This window comes from Cylas formicarius, unplaced genomic scaffold (genome assembly GCF_029955315.1).
Source record: "Cylas formicarius isolate icCylForm1 unplaced genomic scaffold, icCylForm1.1 PGA_scaffold_7__23_contigs__length_41026272, whole genome shotgun sequence".
Lineage (NCBI taxonomy): Eukaryota > Metazoa > Arthropoda > Insecta > Coleoptera > Brentidae > Cylas > Cylas formicarius.
In genome coordinates, this window is record NW_026844352.1 from 33310857 (window position 1) to 33338113 (window position 27257).

The 27257-nt window shown below is 37.5% G+C and overlaps 2 protein-coding genes across 7 annotated transcripts in view; one reads left to right on the plus strand and one right to left on the minus strand.

Annotated features, from left to right (window-relative positions):
• The window catches only part of LOC132704315 (AT-rich interactive domain-containing protein 2), a 42156-nt gene extending 15938 nt beyond the window's left edge, over positions 1 to 26218 (minus strand). For 5 of the 6 annotated variants that reach the window (XM_060674238.1, XM_060674236.1, XM_060674233.1 and 2 more), the window contains exons 1-7: positions 25517 to 26218; positions 25343 to 25436; positions 19273 to 19370; positions 14390 to 14541; positions 8196 to 8414; positions 6425 to 7122; positions 3191 to 3728 (exon numbers count right to left, since the gene is read on the minus strand). In XM_060674238.1, the coding sequence (XP_060530221.1) occupies positions 3191 to 3728; positions 6425 to 7122; positions 8196 to 8414; positions 14390 to 14541; positions 19273 to 19370; positions 25343 to 25436; positions 25517 to 25608 (1891 nt within the window). In that variant the 5' untranslated portion in view covers positions 25609 to 26218. Of the gene's footprint in view, positions 1 to 3190; positions 3729 to 6424; positions 7123 to 8195; positions 8415 to 14389; positions 14542 to 19272; positions 19371 to 24736; positions 24994 to 25342; positions 25437 to 25516 lie in introns of those variants that run through there. The other variant, XM_060674237.1, reaches the window with a different exon arrangement.
• Positions 26219 to 26575: 357 nt separating this feature from the next.
• Positions 26576 to 27257, plus strand: LOC132704645 (zinc finger protein 593 homolog). The gene is made up of 2 exons (XM_060674781.1): positions 26576 to 26879; positions 26943 to 27257. The coding sequence occupies exons 1-2, from the start codon at positions 26790 to 26792 to the stop codon at positions 27255 to 27257; spliced, it is 405 nt and encodes a 134-aa protein (XP_060530764.1). The 5' UTR covers positions 26576 to 26789.

The window sequence follows — 27257 nt, forward strand, 5'->3', positions numbered from 1 at the left end:
ATCGACACTGGATATTTCGAGTCCCCAGCAAAATAACTTTCGCCACCATTTTAAAGACTTCCTCAAGAAACACTATGACGATGAATAAGAGTCTGCCCGGTCGACCCCTCTCATAAATTTCATTTGGCTTATTTAAAACTGGTAAGTTACCTCCAGGTACTCTTCTGTTGATAGGCTGTGTTCCTGAAATATCACACGAAGTAAGTGTGTTGACGACCCTTTTATCTTTCTACGCCAATACCTTATCTTATCTTCCGCAAATGTTGTTTTTTTCAAGTATAGATTTGCGGTTGATTTGAATAGTGCCTGTCAAATGAACAAACTAATTTTAATAATTCTTCTGCAAGTGGCAATATCGTATAGCATCTATCGGTGAAAAAATGATATCCTCTACATCCTGGGCTATTTAATAATAATTTTTGACAAAGATGTAACACAATCCTTGTGCTTACAGGTAAATTCAAGAACAGATTCGTCTACCGATATCTCTCTTGATGGAACAAAGTATTCTCCGAATTGTTTGTCCAAATAATCTAAATAGTGAATGACTTTCTGAGTTCCAGTCCTAAGAGTTTGGACATTTGGATCGGCGTTAAACTGTTGCGACCAATACTCTTGATTAATAGATAAGGTTATCATACCCATTTTTAGGACAACACAATAAATGCGGTTAACTCTTCTACTGTAGTATCTTCCCACGTGTACCATGTAGAACGCTTTAACAACCTCTTCTGTGCTATTTTATGTCTAGCGTAGTAATTTGTTTGTTCCACTATTTTTATTATTCTTTATTTATCGATAAAAATAAGCTTGAAAAAATCTGTGGGGCTTGTACCGGGTGGACCAAATTCGAGAGGCCTCTATGGCTTTAAGCCTTTGCAGCATAATTGGCCCAAAACTCATATGCATGTTGCGGGCTCGATTTTCGAGAGAAGTCGAAAACTGAAAACCGCATCGTAAGATCTCAAGGTATTTTTGAGCTACAGGGTGATTCTCAAAAATGTGCGATTTTAAAGGCCCTCTAACTTTTTTAATTGTAAGAATAGAGTTTTCGGAAAAAACATTTTTTTTAGTTTTTTTAAGCGGGAATGACTGTATTGTACCCGTTTTGTCTTAGAGCCTTTAGTTCCCGAGAAATCACAGAAAGCTATATTTCTTTAAATTATTATTTATTAATTAAACTAAGTAACACTTACAATCTACATCTAACAAGTTTCTTTAATTCTAAAACAAATGCTCAAATTGACGGCCGTTTTCTTCCCTGATTTGCTTGTGTGCCACCATAATATGGAGATTTTGCTGCTTCCAGAAATAGCAGTTATACCTAGTAAATATTCCATCACTAGTACTTCTTGCCATTTATTTAGGTACCACCTGCAAAGTGCACGTCTTGGAGTCTACTTGTGCACCTGCACGGAATTGCGGCGTGGAATTCCAGTGTTTCTCTCCATGGCCCTGGTGGAAGTATTAGGGTTAATTTATATTTCTCCCAGAACCGATAGTTCTTCCAACTCTCTATCTCTGGCTAGGCTTCCGTATTCTTGTAGATGTCGTTTTAACTTTCTAAATATTTTTGAGCTAGGTTGCCTTCTTTTCGGATATCTCTAGAAATATAGATTTAACGCCCTCTTGTTGATTTTAGTTAACATTTTATCATGTACTGTACAAATATTTCAAACATTTTTATAGCTTGACGAAGACTTGGGCGTATCATGGCAATTGTTTTTATCTCATCATAGCTACCTAGATAGATACCGTAAAACTGCATAGGTCAGACTTAAGCACAGCGTACTATGGTAATTATTAAAAATTGCAAATATGTTTTCAACTACTTACTTACAACTGTTTGACAGGAAATTTTATTAGAAAACTATTTTTTCCATGTATTCCATTTAAAAAAATGTAACTTTGTCTTATATCTTGTGAACTCAAGACTTTAAGACAAAATCGGTGAAACAGGTAGGATTTGCCCTTAAAAAATCTTCAAAAAAATGTTTTTAATAAAAACCTCTATCTTTACAAATAAAAAAGTTATAGAGAGTTTTTAGAAACGCACATTTTTAAGAATCACCCTGTAGCCCAGAAACGCTTTGACATATCATGATGCGGTTTTTAGTTTTCGGCTTCTCTCGAAAATCATGCCCGTAACATGCCTATTAGTTTTGGGCTAACTATGCTGCAAATGTCTAAAGCCATAGAGGCCCCTCGGACTTGAACCACCCTGTACAAGTATCTGGTTTTTGTGGTCCTACCATTTTAACCTAGGAAGTAGTACCTGACCGTGGCATATGACGTCCTGCCATGGACCAACCACTGCTGCTTGAACTGTCTTGTAGTAACTACAATATCACTGGCACTACTAGAGTCAATTTCGTCACTAATGTTATCATATTTTCAATTTCATGTTGTAAAAATTTCTTGGGCATTTCTTTTTTTTTTGAAATTTGACGAAAAAATACACCGAACTTTACCCAATTGTATTAGTTATAAAACTGAGTAATATTCAAAAATGGTGCACAGATAACAGCTTACGATAGCATGTATAAAATGGATATCATATCATCTTTTATTTTTACATAAACATTTGATAAAGGCACGGCGTTGCTGTCATATAACTGTCAACATCTGAACTTTTTTGTTCTAATTTAATTGTATTCATTATTGAAAAATAGACACTTGTTATTAGTTTTTGTGAAATATCTCGCGCACCCTGTATAACTGAGCAACATCGAGAGCTAAAACGTTTGTTACACAAAATCGTTTGCCATAAAAATCGCTGGCCAAAATCCAAAAATAAAATATTACAACGAAACAGTTCCACCAGTTCACCGCAGATTGAACGAGTGACTAGGGTTGTGGAATTGATCGGTCAATTTTTTTTTGTGTCAATTGACCAATTAATTTTAAAAATACCATGAAATTTAATTTATTTAATTACACTTATTTATATTGTGCGTTGCGTCGCGACCGCGTCGTTCTGAGAACTAAAGGGAGTGGATAATTATATTTTATAGCATTCGGGTATTCCTTGAAGACGGTTATCGGTGAATTGGACTGATCGTGATAATTGTTTTTAGTGTTGTGATCGAATTTGACTAGTTAATTAAGAAGTGGTCAATTGATCCGTCCCAACACTACGAGTGACCCTTATTTTACAGTATACTCACTCCCTAGACAAAGATGGTCTTACCTGTCGCTGTCGAGGTGGTCGACGGTGTGGCGAGCAGCCTCTGCGGCGCGATGGCGACGGTCCGCGCCGGCGTACTGGGAGGAACTTTGACGGGAGTGACGCCGGGCGGGGCGGGTGACAGGGCGCTCATCGTAGACGGACAGGCGACGGAGACGGTGCCGCTAGTTGCGCTCGCGATCGCCGGCGACGGCTGCGTCGTCTGTTGCTGCTGTTGTTGCTGGTGGTGGTGGTGGTGGCCGGCGGCCCCGCTCGCCACTGTCTCGACCAGTTTCATGCCGATACACGCCCGCGGACCGTAACTCTTGCCCTCGACGGTGACGAGAGATACGAGCGTGTCGATGACGCCATGATTGTTGGAGATGAAGTTGCACGCTCGCTCGCCGAGCGACGACAAGGAGTAGAGACACTCGAGTGTGTAGATCAGCAGCATCACGTCGTGGATGGTGAGGAATGAGCACACCCTCCGATAGACGTCCGACTCGAGCACGCGCAGCAACACGTCCTCGTTGCGCTCGTTCTGACTGAGTCGGTTCAGTACCTGCAACGTCCGGGTTTATTACAATTAAAATGATTCAGTTATTTATTATAAGGGATAGACCAAAAATTTAGCGGATGCTATCACGCCTAAAATCTTTTAAAGTGGTTAATTAAAAAAACTAAATACGTTTTTGTGTAATTAAAATCCCATTTCATCAGCGCAAAGAAACGTCATGAACAGTATTAAAAATGTCCGTGAACTCCATCTTTACAGCTGTCGAGTTAGTTGGCTAGAGTTTAGGGAGCTGATGAGTGGCCTAGATATTGGTTTGGTTATATACAGTGTGGCACAAAAGCTTTAATCAGCCATTTTTCTCACGGGTCCCTGTAAAAGGATTCAAATTTGGGAAGCAAGGATACACAATCATTAATGATATTAGCCAAATTATCAGGTCTATCCTTCATCAGATATGGCCATAAAGTTTTGATTTTTTCAAAAGTATTTTATAATTTTTCGGTAGGTATACCTTTTTTTTATTAAAAAAATTACTGGTAACTCCTACTAAGATATTAAAAAATTCTTACTTGGAAAAGGCACTGTGGATTTGTACGTCAAAAACAGGGAAATGTGGAAGGAAGAAAATTATAGCGGATATACTGTTTTAGGAATAATTATTATAATGCTTGCGTTTTAAATGTTAGTTTTCCTTTAACCATTTCAACCGTTTTACACCATAAAAGATGAACAATCTAAATATTTTCTGCTGCACCAATGCAACAAAAGCTCTGAAGTGCGAAGCCAGGTTTTAAAGTATTTTTGAATCACAACTAGTATATTTTTATATATTTATTCTCATGTGGCTATGAGACAAGTCTCACCTTATCTGTAAAATAAATTTTTATTAACCTGAGGCTCACTCGCTACTGGTTAGGACCGGTTGCATAGTGAATCCAGTCGGCTCATAATCGGTTTATTCCTATAATCAGGTGTAAACCCATCTACCTATCTTGCTAAAAACTGAATTTTCGATTATTTATATCACAGTCATTTTTATGATGAAGCTTAAAAAATGTTAAATGACACCCTAAAAACTTTAAATTTCACTTTTAATCTAGTCTATAGAGAGTGGTCCGTAATTAATGATGTAGATGTAGATTCCAGATGGAAAAACAAAAATACCTTAGCAAAATGGTACTTGTTTAAAAGATGTTGAATTTTTCATTGTTGTTATTCATAAAATGTAGATAAATTTGATTTGGCAGACGTAAACTTCTACGTTAGCTGGTGCCTGTAATAAATACGGGACGATTATAATGAAAAAATATTTAAGAAGATAGTAATTTAATTAATAATAAAATTAATTAATAAATAAGATTAAATTATATTTTTTGTGGAAACTATAATTGCCATGGAAATTTATGTGTCTTGTGCGGATCAAGCACATAGTGTACGTCCTGGGTACAATGCCTCCCATTGCGAAGTAAAAATCACGTCATTCAAATGAAACAATTATATTTGTCGTTTTCGATTTGACATCCGACTATGGATACTTTGAACATTCGATACTTGGTGGTGTTGCCCAAATGAACTGTCAAATGATATCAAAGTCCGGCCATTTATTTTTTCACATGTTGTATGTTGTTTTATAAATAACAATTAATCAAATTATTATAGAAACAAAATATATAAAAAATATATAAATATGTTAATATATGAATTTCCATATAATAGCAAAAATTGTTCATTTGATTTTATCATTTCTATGACATCATTCATTGATTGAATTAGTTTTGAAAATTTAACCTATTTTCAAAAAGTAAAATATTATGTATATTATGCAATAATAACATTATACAACAGTACTAGCTTCAATAAGAGCATATTAGCAAATAACGTAATGAGCAACAGAAAGACATCTCCATAAGTGGCCTTTTTTTGTCAAAAAAGTTGCCTCATTTTTATATCACGCTGATGTCATTTCAGTTTAAACGAAGTTTATTGAGATGCCGTAAGTATGGCCGCAAATTAAAGGGCAAATAAAACCAAAAATTATAAGTCAACGAAATGGGATAAATAAAAGTTTGTAAATTTTTATGAATTATTCTTTAGGTTTTTATTTAGAACACGGTTTCATTTCATTTTTTATACTATACCCAAATCGCTAACCGCTTTCGTAAGAAACCACAACTTGGAACTAAATGTTTTGCTGTTTGGCAAGGGCAGTGGCGACATTGAAAACTTTTTAAGATTACAATTCAGAATGTTAATGTGTGTGAAATGAACAATATATTTAAAATTTAAACCTCACATAAATAAGTGCAACCAAAAAGCATACATAAATCTAAAAATGTTGTTTCCTCATCGCCACGTATTTAGAGTATTAATATTAATAGAATTGAACTGTTATTAATTACTTATTGGCGCTGCGATGATCTAGTATTAGCATCTGTAATAATATTGTATTATTTGTTATACCGGGTTACATAAAGTGTAACTACTTATAATTTCCATCTGCGCCTGACTTGTGTTATTTCTATATTCTTTTCTTTGAGGTCGGATAGAAATAAAAATAAATCGACGATTTTCGTCGGAAATAACTAAAATTTTACAATTATTCTTTATTTTCAGTTACTGATATGAGAGTCTAATCTATGAAAGCGTGTATAGTCGGCATAGAATTATTTTCGAACTAGAGCCGAGCCCAATTTCTGAACAATTCGCGAAATTATGATTCTACGCAACGCTTCGCCCAGTACCTCGATCGATGACAGGCAAGCTGCGCGGTCGTCGCTGTGCAAATTGCGCGCGACAATCTTCAGGAGAGACGTGCCTAAAGCGTCCTGCTGCGCGGCATCGCCACGCACCTCAAAATCGACCGCGACGTTGCCGAGCATGTCCATGCCGAGATTTTTCAAGTTGTTCCAGCGCGACGTCGCGCAGAGTAACGCGAATCGGACGAAGTGGCGGTTGCGGGTGAGGAACGGCACGTTCTCGTCGATGAAACAGAGGTTTCGCAGTATCGTGGCGATTTGGAGGACCCGCTGACCGACGTAGTCCTGCGTGCCCAGCGTCCGTCTCACGCAGAACAGTTCATCGTCCGCGCTGTCGGTTTTGAATTTTTTGGTTACGGAAGAGACGTCGTCGTCGGCGTCGTCATCGTCGACCATATCGCAGTCGCCGTTCGATTGCACCGAAGGCTGCTGTGACGCCGGCGTCGCCTTGTCGGAGGTAGTGGCGGCGGCAGCAGCTCCGTTCGCTACGTCAGCGTACTGCAGGTAATCGTCCTTTATTATAGTATCACAGGGCTTCGTTTCCTCTTGACCGAGCTTCGAAAATTTCGTTTCGTTGGTGAGATCCAGAAATTCCTCGCATTCGAGCACATCCGACCAGAAGTTGTGGATCGGTTTCTTCCTGATGTCCTTGTAGTAGTACACGAACAGTTGCCTGAGAGAGCCTGTGCCGAGGGAGGGACAAAATATGCGTTTTATTATTATTTACAAGTAGCGGGTCTATCGGTGGGTAAATCGATCAAGAGAAAATGCTGCAAATTATTTCCGAATTTCTGCCAAATCTTTTTTTAATAACCACAGTTAGAATGAGTACTGTTTTAAAGCTGAAATAAATTCAAATCTTTTTGTCTTTCATTTATCTCTGATAGGAAAGTGGTGGAGAAATAAATTTAAGGAATATGAGTTTTGATGATAATCGATATTTTGTTTTGTTCTTAACGCGTTGATTTCTTCTAGCCATTTTTAATGCAATAAACACAATCACAGTAAAATAATAAAAAATAGTTTTCCAAATTTTACTACTTCAATATGGGTAAGGGAGTAAGGATAACAAAAAAGCAATAATAAGCTGCAGGGTGGTTTCGCAGCCTCTGAAATTTTATTTGGATTTGAAATACTATTTTAATATATATACTAGTTTTTTCTATACCCTCTATCTAAATACGCAGTTGTACACAGATCGAGAGTGCGGACAGTGTCATTTTAGAACGTCGGTTTCGTTATCTACGACTCCCAGAAACTTCGGACATTTCCGAGATATTACCACAAGCGTTTGGGAATAATTTGATTTTTTCGGAGATATTACCTATGGCTTCAATTTTGACGTTTACTGTTTACCAAACTTCTTGTATAAAAAGCTGTTATTTCGGAAAGGAGAGAAAATTGCAGAGTAAAAACCCGTCAAATTAAACATTTATTTTGTACCATAGGATGCGTACCTTGGGATGCGGATGTCGCAGGCGCAAGACTAAAATTTTATTAAAATGAGTGAACCCTATTCGAAACGCCCACCCCATCCCCCGCCAACCTTTAGAAATAGATCAAGTATGATAAATATCTTGGCTTTAAAACAGTACACTCACTCGCCATAACTATAGCACAACTTAGGATTGCTGAAACCGAAACTGAAAATCGAGATGCCCCCTTAGCTAATTTACTTTACACAGAACTAGTTCGCGAAATAAAGTTATTTGAGGTTGGGATTGAGCGTAGCAATAGATCAGAGAGGTATACTCACTGTGGTTGAATATGCCCGCATGTGCAAGCAGATAGTCGACGATCCTGGGGTGCTTTTCGAGTTTGAGGGTGTGTTTGCCATCGTTCGAGAGCAGGGTGCACACGTTGATCGCGAAGTCTTGTTCGTTGGGCAAGGGCGAGATGAGCGACAACGCAAGCCTGTCGTAGTCCGACGGCCTGTACAGATTGGCCGCCAAATGATACGTCTCTCGTTTTTCGTCTGCGCCGGGGAACAAAGAACAAACCACATAATAATTTTTCTTGAATTCCCAAATTGTAGAGGATCCTAAAGGGGGTAAAGTTTTCAGCTTACTATTTTTTTTCAACCTATTATTAGTTTGCCATAGTGGTGAAATATGTTTTAAAAGACAATGGTGGAACACAAAAACTAGTAATAAAGATGGAACCATCAAGCAAATTAGTTTATTAACGGCGTTTTGAAGAAATTTTATGTTGAGACAGCAATATAAAAAAAAACTTTTATATATTCAATTGTCTTATAAAAAACGTCACTTTTATCGGCGTAATTCAAAACACATTAATTTATTAGCGATATAGAAATCTTATATCGACTTTTTTAAATTAAAAATTATTTTACTCCAAAAAGAGACTAAACATTTTCTTGTTTGTCGAATCCAAATGAAAATATTGAGTATACTACAGTCAGAGCTGAGTTACGCCACTTATAGTGAAGTAATCAAAAATGATCCGTATGTCTTAGCTATATTGCTACCATCTGAAAAACTGAAAACCAAAATTCCTGTGTCGATTTACGACATCCAGAAATGAAGCTGATAAAGATGTCAAGCTATGACATATAACACTTATTTTTTTTTAATGTTTTCTTAAAATAGATTTCAAATGTAAAAGAAAAAAAAATTTTAAAAATTACAAAAATTGTTTGTTTTCACAAAAGTGTACGCCGTAATGGAATGCTCGAATGCTCGAATTTAATTGTAATTTCGTTAAATCAAACCGGAATTTAATTTCCGTTTGTACACCGCTAATAGTTTTGGACAGGCCTTAATAGCTCCCTTCAACTATTTTTCAAGAGATGTTCAGTACAATTTAAACAATTTCTTAGGCGCGGCGATACCGGCCGTTTTTGTTTGGTAACGTCCTCTACCGCGCTTCCACGAGAGAGACAAAGTCGTAGCTCGAGACAACTTTTTTAAAGCCGTGTTTACAAGCGGACGTGCTAAGGTAGTGTGCGTTTCGCGAGCGCTGACGGTGCGGGCGTCGCGACGCGCAGCCTCCCCACCCACGGACGCGTTATTGATTTCGCTTCGCCGGCGCCGTCGCCGCCACTCTTCGCCCGTCACTATTTATTTTGAACGATGCCGACGGCGACGTTGCCCTTGCCGCTCGAATTTCCAAGATTCACGGAAACATTACAAAAACCAAAACAAAATATTTGGGCGTAGACAAACGAAATTACCGTAATAACTTTTCGAGATCTTTTTTTACCACAATCTATTTTAGGCGTTTCGTATGTTCTTCGCCACCATCAACTTAAGATTTCCTTATTGTTTTTGAAAGGTACACCGTGTGGCAAATAAAACGATCCACCATACGATATGGAAATCCATCGGAGATACGAAAAAAGTATGGTACAAAAGTTTCTTGGACTCTCCTGAAGATTTATAATACCAAAACTTTGTTTATACAGGGTATTCCAAAAGTGTCCCCCCGACATTGACTTTGTTATTTTAAATGGAACACCGTATATATTTCGACATTTTTGGAATCTTTTCAATTCCTATTCAAATTTTGCATACTTTAGGCAGAAATTGAGGTTAAGTGTTTTAATTTTGTTTGTTTTCATTTTTTGATTGCCTGACTAAGGAGATGATTCATTACTTAATCAGTTTGACAAATGCGTCTTAGCTTATACAGGGTGTCCCAAATAGGTGTTGACGTTTTGGCGAATTCATTTACCAAAATCTCAAGATTTTGAAATAGAACCCTATATTTTTATTCAGATATCAACTCTGGACAAAAAATAAGGTAAGTTTGTAATTTACCTTAAATTTAAATTTTACTTACTTTTTGAGATATTCGAGGTTTAAAAAATTAAACAAGAGATTCTTGCTCGAAATAATAGTGATGCGGTTAAAAATGCGGTGTCTAGCATTGTGACGCGCTATACAATGTGTATTGCAGAAAATGGACAATATATTGAAAATATATTACGCTATTACCATATTTAAATTTTTTGTTAGTTATTTGTTTCTGCATTTTTTTGTTTTATAAATTTATTTATTCAAACTTGTTACCTACATTATATATATATATATATATATATATATATATATATATATATATATATATATATATATATATATATATATATATATATATATATATATATATATATATATATATATATATATGAAATATATATGAAATATATATGAAATTTTATTAATCTGTTAAAGTGTGAAGTATAGATTTTTTTCAACATTTGCACGTATCAATGGACCCCTGTATTATTAGCAATAGGTTTTATTCGTATATCTGGAGTATTATATCTTTAAAAGAAGTAGTATTATGTCTTTGCTATATAAAAAATACCTATTTGGGACACCCTGTATAAGCTGAGGCGCATCTGTCAAACTGATTGTGTAGTGCACGATCCCCTTAGTGGTAAAATTTTTGTTGCAATACCTGGATCAGTAGCGTCACAACACAAATTTATATGGGGCATCAAAATATTAAAAAAAAAACATTTCTGAATAAACTAGGCAAAAATCGAATAGGAATTTCTTAAGAAAGTGACCTTTATTTTAACCAAGGATTCCAAAAATGCCGAAATATACAGGGCGTTCCATGTAAAATAACAAAGGTGATGTCGGGGGGACACTTTTGGAACATCCTGCATCAATAAAATTATAATAGTTTAAATCTTCTGGAGAGTCTCAAAAACTTTTGTACCGAACTTTTTGGCGTATCTCCTATGGGTTTGCAGATGGTATAATGGATCGTTTTATTTGGCACACGGAGTACATAGACATAACCTTAATTTTGCAACTTTCATTCGTTTTAATGCCGTCGATAGTGCAGGTTGGGCCAACCAAGGTGTTTGGTTAGCATTTCTGGCAGCATTAAACAGTTCCCAAGACGATAAACTTTCAAAAGTTCTTTTGCACTTTTGAATTTTACCTAAAGAATTGGAAATAAGTTTGGCAAATTCGGCACAAAGGCAAATTTTCCGTTGTGCCACTACGAACTATTTTCAAATATGAACATATTTGCACAGCTTCACATGGACGAGGCTCGAAAATGTTTTATTTCTTCACGTTGTAGACGTGACGCTGATAGTCTACACGACTTACAGTTGGTCAATAAGGTAGGAGAACAAAACAAAATGCCATTGCCAAAAACACAACATATATAATTATCTCCCGAAACCTAAATAATTTTATAGAATCCACCTTTGCATTGAGCGCGATGCACAGGGAACTGAAATTCGTAAGCGGTTACGTGTTTTTATACGGTAAGGAACGAACAAATTATCGTAGAATTCTAAGAAATGTCAACAACTGTTTGAATTAATTAAAAAGAGGACAACAGCATATTGCTACGGGCTAGCTCAGTAGTTCTTAGAACCTAAGACTCTTGCTTCATGGTAATTATCACGGATAAATAAGCTAAATCAGGTACCTCATTTTTCAAATAATTCACTCCAAACTCCGAGGTACTGAACCTGTCCTCGTTAAAAGGCTTTCCGTCTAATGACTGGCGGGCTCCTACGTGCAACTACATGGCAGTCAAGGCTACTCTAACAGGGCAACTCCAACAAGTAGTCGCCAACAACCAGGTGTCGAAATCAGGACGAAAGGAGGAACAAAGCAGAAAAAAGTAAAAAAAAAACCTAGAGCAAAGAATTGTTTCACGTCTCGCTAGACTAGAATACCAGAAAATGGTAGCAAACTTACCCACGATATGGTTTGGGGCTTTCGACGTTCTGTCAACTGAAATTCGACTAAAACGTCGATTTCCAAAAATAATCGGCTAGACAGGTCACTGTGGATTTAAACTGCCCAAGACAAACTCGATATATCCCGATGGATAAATTCCAAATTGGAAAAAAACTTCCAAAAGCGCCTTCTTAACAGAACTTCTCCTGGTATCGTCAGGTTAAAGATAAAATCAAAGTCGAAAAGTGACTGACATCTGGGATAGGCTAAATGCAATATTGGTAAGTATCAGACCACAAATTTGATAAAAAACTAACTCTTAGTTAACCACTGATAAAGCATAACCAAGCTCGTCCCTTTGTTTTACTTTGCCTGCCGATAACTAACCACTAACAATACCATGCAAATCTAACGAAATGTCAAACAACCAAAATTGTCTTAGAAAAATACACTCGGCTCGAAGACATGCAAACAGAGTTGAAAACTCGATTGCAGAAATGACTAAGACTTTTATTTTTTTACTTCTGATTTTAGATTTAGATTTAGAACTGGGAAGAAATTGCGAATATAGTTGTACCGTTACCTATTTGACACCAATCAATTGTACGATTAACATTTCTATGGATAACCAACTACATTATTTATTTTGTAGGAAAAAAAAGAATTCAAATAGGAACCACTTCATCAGAAACCTAAAAACCAATTGTTTAATCTGCTGATGGAAGTAAAGATGGACAGCAGGAGAGAAATCGGAAGGAAGAAAATGTCTTCTCTGCAAACGGGCAGAGGTACCTTCTGTGCAGTTGTTAATACATACTACAAGGGTAAAAGTCCTCGCAAACATCCATTGCTGGATATGCATTGGAAGAAAAAAACTTGTTTGGTTGCCTTTGTGCAACAAAAACCCCGCCCGACCGCCCGCTAACCGACGTCAGCATAAGTGCGGCAACGTCGCGGTCGAGCCCGAATTCCTGCGGTTTCGTCAACCGTGTTTGGAGGCGCCGCCGCGCGCGCGTATGATTGCGTATGTGTGTGTGTGTGTGTGTAAGTGTTCGCGCCGGCCGAAAGCGGGCCACGCCGATAATTTTATTTTTATTATCGGCTTCACCGGCAGACTAGCACGAAACTGTCGGGTGCGGGGTACGGGTGGGCATCGCACACGTCTGGCGCGTAAAATCGGCTGGCCATGGAGAGGGGGCACGGCGCAAGGTGGGGAGGTTCGCAAAAAAATGCGGGTGGGAGTTGGATGCAATTTGTTGCTGTTCCTTGTTTAAAAAAAAAACAGGCGGGGGTCTAGATCAATAGGTGCGAGCATGTGTGTTTTCAAATTTTCTGTAAACTGTATATTTAATACACCAGGTCGTTCAAAAACCGAGTGTAAACATTAAATTGCAAAAACTGACGAATCTGATTCATTCATTTTCTCTCAATTTTTTCGCTGCTAGCCATTTTTCAGCACGATATTTGAAAAATGTCCACGTCCATCTATCGGTGGGGTGAGATTCGAACTCTCAACCTCATGGTGTCTCTACATCACCGAAATTCCTAACGGAAATGATTGCTTTTGTTAGTCGTACTAACGAAGTCTTAATTTTTTACAATATTGTGAAGAGCGAGAAGAATGGGTTAATTTGGTTAGATTAATTGAGCAAAACTACAAGCTCTAATAGGTTGACGAGTACCTGATCCGAGAGCAAACCTTCCGTAAAAATTCTCTAGCGCTGCTATTTACACACATTGCAAGTAATTTGTGAGAATTGTCTGGGCAAGTGGACACCAGGCTTAAAACCAGGGTGCAGCGCTCGGAGTTCATTCAAAAAAGTCACGGTACCGCGCAAATATTGACGGATATAAATAGAGACTTTATATAAATGATTAGTCGTGTCTAAAGTGGACAGCAGTGTGTAAATAGCTTTGAAATTTTAAGTTCCGTCAATTTTTACGCGAGTAACATGTTTAATATTATTGTCACATTTGTTGTTCTATTCATGTTGATCGCAATATCAAAGCGGGGGTTCACTAAAACTGGTCATAGGCTTTTTTTAACTTTTCTACGTTTCTTAGTATTTCTGGGTTCTTTTGTAACTTACAGGTGCTTAAATATTAAGCCGCAAGATCAAAAGTCAATATTGTTTGCGTCCCTGGGTTTTATTTTTAATTTACGCGTTCCCCTTTCGCCTCCGTTTGTATGTCATGGGAAAAAAAAAAAAAAAAAAAAAAAACGCGGACAAGCGTTACTTGTCTTTAGGAATACCCAAGGGATCCGTCTACTTACCCGTGACATTGTGCTGACCGTAATTGTACGTGTGGGGCACGGAATGCAGTGATCGAGCAGACCAACGCTTGTGCCGACTCTCTTCGTCGTCGTCACTGCCACGATCCGCCTCCTCACCCAAATGGTGCAACTTCTCCCAACGGTCGAGATACCTGAACATGAACATATCGACTTTATTGACTATCAATGAAGACGCGACAAGCCCTTCACAAATACATAGTATAAAATAATAAACAAATAAAATGTATAAAGCTCGATAATTTACTTGATACAGACTCATTATTGAGTGTGTCCAAGATAAGGATGTCTATTATGTCCATATCTTGTAAAGCTCAAACAGTGGCAACGAGAAAGTAACCTTTTTTTGCATCTCTTTAAATAACATCTTGAAAATTTCCGTGTATTGTGACGAATCTTCGAAAGTGATTAGAATTTTTTTTTTATGCTTTAATTTTAATTAACATTAAAAATAAAGTTAGACCCAATAATATAAACCAATTAATTAAGGTAATTAAAACTGAGAGTGAGTTAATACCAGAGAGCAGTTTGGAAAGAATGTGTTTATCATGTACTTGAATTCGAAAATAATTATAAAAACTTGGGACAACGTAAAACCACTAATTATATCTTTGGATGATTGATTAGTGATGGCTCAAATTCAAACTATTGTGACGACGAATTTTATGGAATATGTATTTATTATTTATATGATTACAATTATACAGGACGTCATAAAATAGAATGTATTCATATGAATGCCTACGAGTAAATAAAAACATTAATAGCATTATTACAGTCATGACCATTTGTCGTGTGTCAGACTATAATAGTCTGTTGCGGCTTTCGTAACGCAAGGTTGCTTTTTTATGAAATGGAAGGCGCCACAAACAAAAATGTCACAGCTATTTTGCATTTTTAGCTACAGAGTAAATTTTTAAGCACCCTTCGTATTTCGAAACGTTGGGGATAGGATTTTTTTCCTAGGATCCAGTGGCATAATCATTTGTCTTTGTGTGTCTGCGTGTTTGCGTGTGTGTGTGTGTGTGTTGTGGGTGTGTGTGTGTGTTGTGGGTGTGTGTGTGTTGTGGGTGGGTGTGTGTTGTGGGTGTGTGTGTGTTGTGGGTGTGTGTGTGTGTGTGTGTGTGTGTGTGTTTGCGTGTGTGTGTGTTTGCGTGTGTGTGTGTTTGCGTGTGTGTGTGTGTGTGTGTGTGTTTGCGTGTGTGTGTGTGTGTGTGTGTTTGCGTGTGTGTGTGTGTGTGTGTGTGTGTGTGTGTGTTTGCGTGTGTGTGTGTGTGTGTGTGTGTGTGTGTTTGTGTGTGTGTGTTTGTGTGTGTGTTTGTGTGTGTGTGTGTGTGTGTGTGTGTGTGTGTGTGTGTGTGTGTGTGTGTGTGTGTGTGTGTGTGTGGGCGCGCGCGCTTGTGTGTCTTTCAAAATTTTAAAAAATCTAACTTGTTAATAGCTAGACAAAAGGAGATATTGGGTACTGGTTTTCACCTTCGAAAAATCTATCGAGAATGTGCATTCTGTTTTCCCATAACTACCGAGATCTCCTACAGAAATATCCAAATTTGTCCACCCATTAGAATATATTATTACACTAGAAAAACCTACAATCATGATTGTCTTTAGGAAAAGTACAATATTTTCGTTGTTTGATACACGGAATTTTAAATTGTTAGTCACAATTGCATGATATATTATTATATTTTTTATGGAAACTACAATCTGTAGGTTATTACTAAACATTGATTTTTTTTACTCACTGACACGCTTAACGCAAACTCAATATTTCAAATAAAATGTTTCTGCAGCTTTGGTAAAATATTTAGAGAAATCACAACTTAAAATTCACAGATTTCCGTTTCTCAGACGCGCCGATAGATCGCCACACCAATGCCCACTTGCGTGCCGGCTTGACGATAAAAATATTCCCTAACTCTAGTGGTGGTAAATAAGAAAAAATATAAATATTTTCAAAATTTAAAACTGCAAACCTACCCTAAACCCTTTTGTTACCGACTTATACGAGGGCGAGGAGAAAATGAAAAAAAAAAGACACGGCCGACGTTTTAGCCCAGGTTTATGCAACAATCGAAACCAAGAGAATGGCCATCAAAATACGCGCTGACAACGGCACTGACCCGACCCAATGCCGCGACGGCGACGGCGACGACGAGTTGCAATCATCGTCGTAGTAGTCACGGTGCACCGGCCGACGAGTAGGGTTGCCCTCAGTCGGCGGGCTGCAAGCCAATGTGTGCGATCGCTAATCAGCGCTCCGCCGAGGTTTTTGAACGTTACTGGACGACGCGGAAAAAGCGCAACCGCCAACCGATGACCTCCGCGGGAGGTTTCAACCGAAGAAAATACTCTTTTAAACTTTTAGAAAATAAATTTCTGTTGGGAAAACATTTTTTTTAATTTAAAGAATGTGCTTTCATTTACGGGTCGAATTAAATTCGCACAAGACTGAACCCAACGGTTTCTCCTATTTTTTTGCGTCTCACCTAACAAACAAAGTGAAAACAATGAAATTTAGCGATTTTTTCAGAATTTTGTTGTTTTTTTTGGTGAAAAAAATCATCAGGATATTCTCTTTTCAATATAAAAGTAATATATTTTAAAATTGTTGCATGCAAAACAAATTATTTATTGCTGTTAGGCAACATATTTTATAAAAATCGAAAATATACGGGAAACACTGTGCGGAATGTTCATCTAAATTAGTTCCACTTTTAAAAGGGTGTAAAGTATTAATTTTTTAGATCCAAAAATCCGAATAAAAAAAGAAATTTTGCTTGATTTTTTTTTATGGTGCAGCCTTTATAACACACAACTGATTTTTATCTACCACTCTAAAATACCCGCCGATCAAGCGTTCGGAAAGTGTTCGTCTTTTAGAACTTGCCGAAAATTTAAATTTGCGTTTTACGATGTAATCGTTCAAAAAAAAAATAGTTTAGCATCGTTCGCGATTCAGTGCCTTTATGGATTGATTCGAGTGTTCAAAATTGAACGAAATGCTTTTTTCTATCTACATATAGCGGCATGAAGGCGGAGTTTCCGCCGGCGGGTCAACGTTTTACACAACACGTTATAAATACGATAAAAATAAATTTCATCGTAATGCGTCATTTTCCACAAACCGCCAGCCACAATAAACTGATAACGGAGCCACTAGTAATGTCGCCAATGCAGATAGAATGGGCTGGTTAAAGCTTCGAAGGTAAGGCGTAAATGGAACGTTACAATGAGTTTCAATTAAAATATCGATACAGCATATTAGTGGAGCCTATTGAAAATCAACCAATGGGGTTTGCCAGTTCCCCCTTTAATGGCGTTATTGTGCGCGTCAAGTAATTTTGTCATTTAGTCAAACTTGGTGGGCACATCGCAAGGCTCACTTCGAAGATATTTTATTAAAAGACCTGTGTCCCCAAACGTTGCCGATTAGTTTTAAACATTGATTTTTTAATATTAAAAGAATTCACAAAAAGAGGCCTTTTCGCGTATGGTATCTAATCTTGCGATCAATTAGTTGGGAAAAGTGTGCAAGACATAAGATTGGGGAAGACGATTGGTCTATCTATCTTCATTAAACATCGACATACCGCCCAAAAATTCAGGGATATCATTTTACAAAAATTGTAAGATGTCTCTCCTCGTTTGAAAGGACGTTGCTTTCGTCTGCCCAAAAATGCAAGTTATGTTGTTTAAAGATGTCTTGACGTGAAAAGTTCGATACTTCCGTCCACAAATTCCTTTTGAGAAATCCTACATCTTCAACGGAATGCAATGTTAACTATCACCTTGAGCAAAATCTAGAATAGAGTAAGAAGACGCCAATAAGATTCGTCAAGATCTACAACCACTTTTCTTATGCTGACCGGAGAATCACTTTGAAATGCTTGAAATATGTTTTTATCTACATTAACAACATAGTGTATTAGTAGTAGTAGTAGTGTAATATCTTCGAACTGAGTCTACACATAGGCCCACCCAGTATGACTAATCCTCCACCAAACACATTGCATAAGCTAGCTATTTAAAATATTTTTTCTACTTCTTTTCTTACGCTTATTTTATTTGTTTACAATTATTATTAAAGGCGCCGCATTTCGACCATCTTTCGCCTTACAGCAATTGATTATAAAAAGCATAATGCGTTTAATTCTGTTGAAGACTCGACTTGCTCATTACGAGCCACCCCGAGAATTTTCAGTACTTTAGTCACGGGTCTGGCAGCAATGGGATGTTTTATGTAGATTTTAGCCACATATAGTATTTTCACGTTTGTAATGTAATGTATTCGTGCTGTTTTGTAAAAATATACGCAAAAACTAATGGTTGGAATAAAAAAATGTACAAGAAGTTTAATAAACGCCGTTTGGTTTCATTTGGCACAAGAAGCTTATCGACGTGTTGTATATTATACTTGTTCTACTGCCATTAATTTTTGGGTACATTTTCACAAAACAGCAAGAATACATTTTCTGAGTGATGTGCCGTCAGAATTGATAAACTTCAAAATGGCATGGCTAAAATCTGCCGAAAACATCGCTTCCAACCCCATGGTTAAAGCACTGGAAATCTCCGCAGTGGCATCTGACTTAAAGTGACACTTTCAAAAAGAAAAGTATGCAATACCTTTCAATAACTCATTTATTAAACAGTTTGTTCGTGTCAAATTAAATTGGTGACTTAGTGGCGCTTATCAAACTTGTTGCATTACAAACCATCGTACATAAATTTTTTAATTACACATAATTAGCAATAATAGCACTATAAAACAATATTAGAATATATACAAAATGCCGAATAATTTTTTTTTGTTGAAGTAAGTCTCCAGAATCCCTCCCGACCAATAAGAAAAAAAAACTTACCTCAGATAAATTTGTTTAATTGCGACGCATGCGTTCACGCAATTACGAGGTAACTTGAAACACGGCAAGAGGTCGCCCCAGTTGTTCTTCGAGTTGACCTGAAATTGACACATATCAGTGAGGCGAAGGTTCTGCCGAAAAAAAACGCAAGCTTAAAAAATAAGTTTGGGTACATCAATTTCTTTTTAATTTTCGTTGAGAAACGATTATAAACCTATTCTTATTTTAAGGTAAATATACCTAACACATCCCAACACGTTGCTGTCTGGTGGATATCGGTATGGATTTTTTGTTTTTAATAATGAACCATATACAAGGTGAATCATACTGAGTGCTATATATGAACTTTTATTGTTGATGTTCGTCCGTTTGAAATTTTTAATACGCACGCGCGGGAAAGAGGGGGGTGGGAGGAGCTAGAATTCGAATCTGCGTGCCATCACCGCAATCAAACACCGAACGACCGCCAAAAGGCAAAAACGTTGTCCCAGGTCGAGAATTCAAGTTGAGTGCGTATTCGATTCTTAGCGTGTCTACGTACACCGGAGTAATCGTGCCGCCGAAGCTTCGCACTTGCGCATGACTAACGCCGCGGCGTTTAAATGTTATCCATGCTTTTGGCGATGGTCGTCTTTGTTGCCTGTTGTATTCGACGAGGCACTTAGTTCCATCAATCACGCATTTTAAAATATATCGCATGCCATAGAAATTGCGGGAAGCGCCTAGCTATATTTTTGTCAGTCGGTTTTTTAAATTTCACAAAAGATAAAACATACCGTATTATTACCATGTGAAGTCAGTAGTTAAAAGTTGACAGCCAAAACTTTGGAAGCAACCGAAAACGCGATAACACAGACAATTCAAATGTACATATTCTTTTGTTAATGAAAATGTGGGCGTAGAAGATAACTCGTTCCCAGAAAAAATGTTTGCTTCCACGAGAGTTGCTCTAGGGTGAACGTATAAACAAATCATTTTTTCTAACTTCACTGGAAAACAACTTTCTTTTCTTGATAAAAGTATGTCCATGGAGGCTAACTTTCGCTTCTGGCAAAAATATTCTCTTGCGCTCTTGGTAGTGTTGGGGCTGGTCAGCTGGCCACTTCTTAATTGACTATTCAAATTAGATGAAAATGTTTTAAATAGCATCTTGCAGTTGTAGAGTGTTATCTATCATTATTTAATAATAATACCTATTTTATAATAAATTATTATGGATTTGTGATGTGCAATTTACCTACACTACCTACACCGCGTTTTCAAATGCACAAGAAATTACCTTGTAACAAATCAACTCTTTTTTTACAATTTAACTAATCCCATGACATTTTAGGTACGTTTGAAAATAGTTTGATATTGATTTGTTTATAAGTTATTAGTTTAGTTACTTTAAAATATCAACGACTTTCTTTTTTCCTATATTTAATGTATTGCGTTTTTGCTTTAAACGGAATTATGTTCAAAACAAGTTAATACGTGTTTATTGCAAAAGGACGTTTTTCCGTTCTCTTATAATATTGAGATTATGATAATCAAACGTTTATATTTTAAGGGGTGCTTCTTCTCGGTAGTCCATTTCTGTTGTTTGTGTGTCCAAGTTTGTGTACACATTTTTTTGTTGGTTTCAAGGTAGTTCAAACCAGCAATGTAGAATATATATATACCATATATGGATTGTATAAAAATAAGGATTAAAAAATTATGCAACCAAGCAGGGGTGAAAGATCACACCAAAATATTCATTTCTTTAATTTAATTTTATTACCAAAACCTAAGTAAAGGCAAATAGACATGATTGAAAAACTTTAATTTTAATAAAATATTATATTTTATAAGAAAACCTGTTACATTATTATTGCATGTGTCTGAAACTAGAAAATAGGACTTTCTAGTCTAAGGATAGCATTACCATAATTATAATTTGAATCGTTTCCTTTTCAATCCAAAGGCAGACAATACTTTTGTTTATCTTATTGACTTATAAAAAAGCACCAAATCGTTGACTTTTTTTTAATTTTATGTTTTTTTCTCTAAGTGTACAATTTTTTCGGTCTATGGACACAAAAAAAATCCAATTCCGCGACGCTAGAAATGGGGTTATAATTTTTTATAATTTATATTGCCACCTCTTGAACCGATATTGGAACTATTGAATCTGTATCGGATATTATAGGTAGAAGAATGAGTCGGATGTCACATTTTGGATGTGCGACGCCTACGTCACGTAAAAGATATAGATCATTCGATTCGTAGGATACGCCACAGTTACAGAATATCAAAATTTACTTGGAAGCGCAACTCACTAATGATTTTTTTTAGTTTTTTTCAATAAACTTGTTTGAAAATGTCATGGATCGTTAATCGTACGTATTATTATAAACCATATGTAGGTAGTCACTAGGGTATTTTAGTGTATTTAGGTATTGTGGAAAATCTTAAGAATATTTTGGGCAATTTCGAGTGATTTCAGAGTATTGCGAGGAACGTTCGGTTACTTTAAAGATATCTTAGGAACATTTTTCCAAAAAGGGAATCTTAGTGTAAAGTTTTTTGAGGGATTTAGGAGGCTCGAGCTCCCTCCCTTTACCGTCGCGTCCAACGACAAACGGAATGGCAGAGCCGATCACCAACTACACACCGTTCAGCACGCGGGTGACTGGCAGCGGGTGACGGCCGCGGCGGCGGCATCGAGCAGACGCAAAGCCTAGACGGGGGATTCCCTCGCGCACCGACCATGTGACCAAAACAAAGTAGTCACGTGGACCCCGAACGTCTGCTAGACGGGAGGTCGTCTAGCAGACGTCTGATCGCGCTGGACGCCCCCCCCCCCTTCGCTACGCACACACTCGCACAGATAAAATGTCCACACACTCACCTGGCAAACGGAGGAGGAGTGTTTTTGCACGACGCGCGGTGACACTCGCGAATCGTACGATAAAGCCGAGCTACGCGCCGTAATCTATGTCTAATAAACACACAGGGTGTTTCAAATCAAATGCAAAAAACCTAAGGGGGTGATAATGGGTAGACTGTTATATAAACGATGGGTTAAAAGCCACACCGCGACAAATATGGCCAAAAATATATAACGAAGAACAATCAAATAGAAATATTAATATTATAAAAACACACTTTGTGCATACTTTTTCGTTTTTTAAAAATGAGTAAAAAAAAAATCTAATAGGAATAGTGTAATTCACCATTATTGAATTAAAACACTATAAATTAGTGGCATTTTGCTATCAAACTAATTGAGCAATATCAAATAAACCAATAAGAAACGCCTTAACAAAAGACGACAAAAACTAAAACATAAAATAAAAAAAACTTTTCTCGTTCTAAAAAAATAAAAAATGTACAGAAAGCGTTCTTCTATTAGTAATACTTCGGTAATATTTTCTTGTTTTATATATTTTCGTTTCTGAGATATAAAAAATTACCCTTTATTTTAAACAAGCAAACTACTTAAGTTTTTCGCTTTTGTTTTGAAATACAATACAAATATAACAAGCACAATTAATTTAACCAGAGATCCGCCGGGTCGAAGGACTATTGGCAAAAATACTTGTTAGTCTAAAAAAGTAGGTTTAAAATCGATACCGTGCCACTGGATATTGCCCTGGTGCCGGAAAACTTCAAATTTGTAAAAGGGTGATCCATTATAAATGTTAACCCACTAACTTTATTATTTTACATTTTTGAAAAAAAAAAGTTTAAAGCAAAAGTTCTAGGGTTTGATGAATGATGGAATAGGATGTGTCAAAAAAGTATAACAAAGTTACATTTTTTCAAAATTGAAAGCTCTGTACATTAATTCATAAAAAGTTATTTTACGCTGATTTAAAAAAATATGCACTAGTTATTGTTTACATTAAGGTCAAAATTAGCCAAAAATAAAATCATAACTTAGTTGGCAATGCATTATGGCATCACGCCAACGTCACGTCACAGAGAGACACCGCGTAACAATCTCGGTCCTAAATTTGCCCGTTTTCACAGGGTACAATGTACAAATTTCTGCATCAAAACTCAGAGATATTCCCGACCTTTCAATAGAGAGGGGTAGAAAACAACAAAGTTTTCAAAAATTTACTATGGTCAGTAACGACGTGATGCAGAGATTGTTTTGGAAATTTGAAGTCAATAAATTAAATGTTAACAAATACGTTCCTCACAGTCCCAACTATGCGTATGTTTGTTGCACTCGTTATACGAAGCCCAAATATATAAAAAAAACAATCAACACTGCAAAAACCTCTGGAATTGCCCCAAATTGCATAAATGAATGCCGGGAGAACAGCCCACTCCATTATTGGACACTATTTCAAAAATGTTTGTCCACAAGTCACAATTTTCGAATACTAAAAGTTTTGTCCAAATGTATCGGGTATGTACGAAATTTCAACTTGCAATGCAAAAAAGCTACATACTTCACTATTAACCATATAGCTATTACAGACATATTGACCCTGCCTATGTTGATAATACAGCAACTTATAAAGCAACTATATAAACATTTTTGAGAAGGTCCATTCAAAATGCGCATGGGCGGGAATTAAAATTTCGTGTTTAACCAATGACTTCGCAACATTCAACAATTAACATGGCCGCTGAGAGATAACCAAAAACTTTTTCTCAGAATATATCTAGATCTCGATAAATATTTTAGGAAAACGAGTTAAGTGAACGTTAGTAGGTAAATGTAGTATCTTGAACGGAAAATCATAAACTTCCCAACGAAAATTTCAATGGGGCCTCCTGCGGCGCATCAATTTTTACCGTAGTAGGGCCACTATATTATTCAATAGCTATATGCTTTTGACCACACCTCAAATGGTGTGTTGTTGAATTAAAATATGTCCCAGGGCCTACAACAACTATTTTATGGCAAACATTAAAAAAAAACTGTATTGCATTTTTCCTATAAACTAAACAAGTTAAAGGGAAAAACGATTAGGAACGAAACAAGCTTCAAAACTTGTTTATATGTAATATATTTCAAACAAAAAAAATCAATAACCGCGGTCCAATGCTAACAAATTTCTTTATTGACGGAAGGCAAAATTCCTCTTTAGTTCACTTTAAAAATAGCAGCCCCGTCTTGCCTCATAAAACATTTATAGAATTTGCACGCTCCTAGAAAAAAATGGCGATAGAGCAGGTCGATAGATAATAACCCCGGCGCTGAATATTGATAAACCTATCATCGGTCTGATTGTGCAACGTCGCATTGTAATACGACATATTAATTTCGTATCGACGTTTTTAATTTTATTTCACATCTCGAAACAATTGGATGCGCTCAAAACTTGCTTTTACGACTAATATTATCCAAGGATTCGAAAACCAATACAAATACCTCGTCGAAAAAACGACAGGTTCAGTAACAAATGTCAATAAAAATGGAGATGTACCCCATTATCAGATAAACCGGAATGTTCGACGTGAACAAACTATAACTAACCGAAACGACTCGTTTTTTACAACTCTGGTAAAGCATGGACCAGAACATGAATCCGGCCACCAATGTATTTTCATGTGCTCCAATCAACTTCACCGCGACATAATAATGGCCCGCATTCAGCACTGCTAATACTGCTTGGCGTTTCTCGTCGTCGGCCTGGATCGCGATGCAAAACGGAACCGAGAGGTGATGATGTTCTCGAGTCGCGTGTTGCCGCCGACTACGATGATCAGAAAGCACATCGAAGACGGCGACGACCGCCAGGCCGCCCGCCTGCTACTGATAAATCCAACCCTGACCTTGCTCCAATACACACTCTCGCACACACACACACACACACACACCTTCCGTCGTCGACGTCGCTTTCACGGGCTATCGCCCGGGTCCTCCTCCTCCCGGAGCCGGCGACCGCGTAAAAACACTCAACAAACACAACAATAACACAAATAAAAACGCGCGGCGCGTTACACAGAAAAGGAAAAATCCGCGCCGCGGCACCGCCAATTTCATGGAGCACTCTAGAATTTACAAGCTGTCAAGGCCGCCTACTGGCAAAATAAAATATTTGGCCTATCGATTTGGGAATTAAAAAGCAAAAATACGTACCTTGATCCAACCTCCTTGGGCGATCACAAGGGAATACAATAGATAGAGGTCGATCTCCTTGCTGCCTAGGGTAGGGCACCTCCGAAACGGGGTCCTGTAAGACACAGGCGGATCGGTAATATATAATAAACGAACACGAGAATTTCGTAAATTTGACTGTAAATACACACTCACCCCCTCGTTTCGTGAAACTGGCGCAGATCTTTGAGAAAACTGTCCCGTTCCCTCGAATACGTGGCCTCGTCTTTCCCGAGTATTGTGGCCATCGTAACTACTGAATTAAACGCGAATTTAGAGCAGCACGCGCGATACGAAATACGCGAAATACATGACGCCGCGTTTCCAGAACGCCGTGAAACAATATTGTCCAGAGGACTGTGTGATTCAGTTCGCCTCCCGCATTTGGGGATGCTCTCGAATCTCGCAGTCGTTGGCCAGGCAGGCAGTTGACTCCCTGCACTAGCTAACGCGACGTTGCACACTGAGTCGAATATTGCGCAGATTCATCGCCGCCGATACGACACACACTATTGTTACATGGGTTGAAAAACTATTCCGCAACAAAATGAACAGCAATTCGGTCGCGAATATCAAGAAATTTTTGTAAAAAATGGAAATAACGGGTCGGACGATTGTTAACCCATGATGCTTGACAGGACTACATTACAACATGGCTGCCGGTTCCCCGTTAATGGAAGGCGCGAATAAAAGTCGTTAACCGTCAGCGCCGCGCCGTGCATTTTGCCGTCGGAGTTGCAAAAATTTTCGGCGAAATTAACGCGCGCGTTCAAAAATCGAACTTTCCGAAAGCGCCATTTAACGCGGCTGTTTTATCGCCCCGCACGAAGAAAAAAAGTACACAAAGTTTTGACAAGGTGCGAGTTCAAAAGACTGCCTAACCATAAAATTACGCGCGCGACATCTGTTGGATAAAAAGCGCCTTTCGAATTTGTTTGAAGAGGGCTCCCGTTTTGTATTTTATTTTTTTCCAAGATTCTGCTGATAACGAATTTACTTATAATATTTGATCACGAAATCAAACAGCTCACGAAGGTGACATGTCACGTTAATTTTGCGCTTATAGAGCTTGGACACGATTAAGAACATTTGCCCTTAATTCTCTCAGCACGCAAAGATATCTTGCTTGTTTGACACCTAAGCTGTCGTTTGGCTGTCGCGCAATAGATGGCGCTTTAATATGAGTAACCAGTATTCTTTTTTGCAAGAATTAACAATTGATTATGAAGCATTATTAAATCATAACTAAAAAACGAAGCCGAAAATGTATGCGCAGAGCACAGTCCGTCGGCTGGGAAAACACGTATATTTTTTACATTTAATTTAATCATTTATCTGTGGTCCCGGAAAAAAGAAACCTTTTCTATGGTATTAACCTCCTTTGATTCTTTAAATTTCATTTGTCCACGCGATTTTACAAGATTGTGTAATGGTCTATAAACGGAAAAAATACAATTCCGGAGATACCAATTTAAAAAAGAAATACAAGACCAAACGTAGAACCAGAGATTTAGACGAGGTAAGTAAACAAAATGCCCACCCATTGATGTCAAGACCTTCTAACACAATTTTTTGACATTAGATCCATGAGGATTTGAAGCCACACAATTCACAACAACTTCTAAAGCAGGAAATAGATTTGGATAAGCCAGGGAATGCACAGTTTTACTGCATCCATTGCGCTCGCTACTTTATAAACAGTCAAGCTTTACAGGAACACTTCACCACAAAGCTGCATAAGAGAAGACTAAAGGCGCTCCAAGAGGAGCCATATAGCATAAAAGATTCAGAAAGAGCGGCCGGGTTGGGCAGCTGGAAACCACCAGGCAAGAGGAAAATAGAAAGTCAGCAAACTGATTCTGACAGTGTTATTAAGAAAACAAAAGTTGAACAGTAG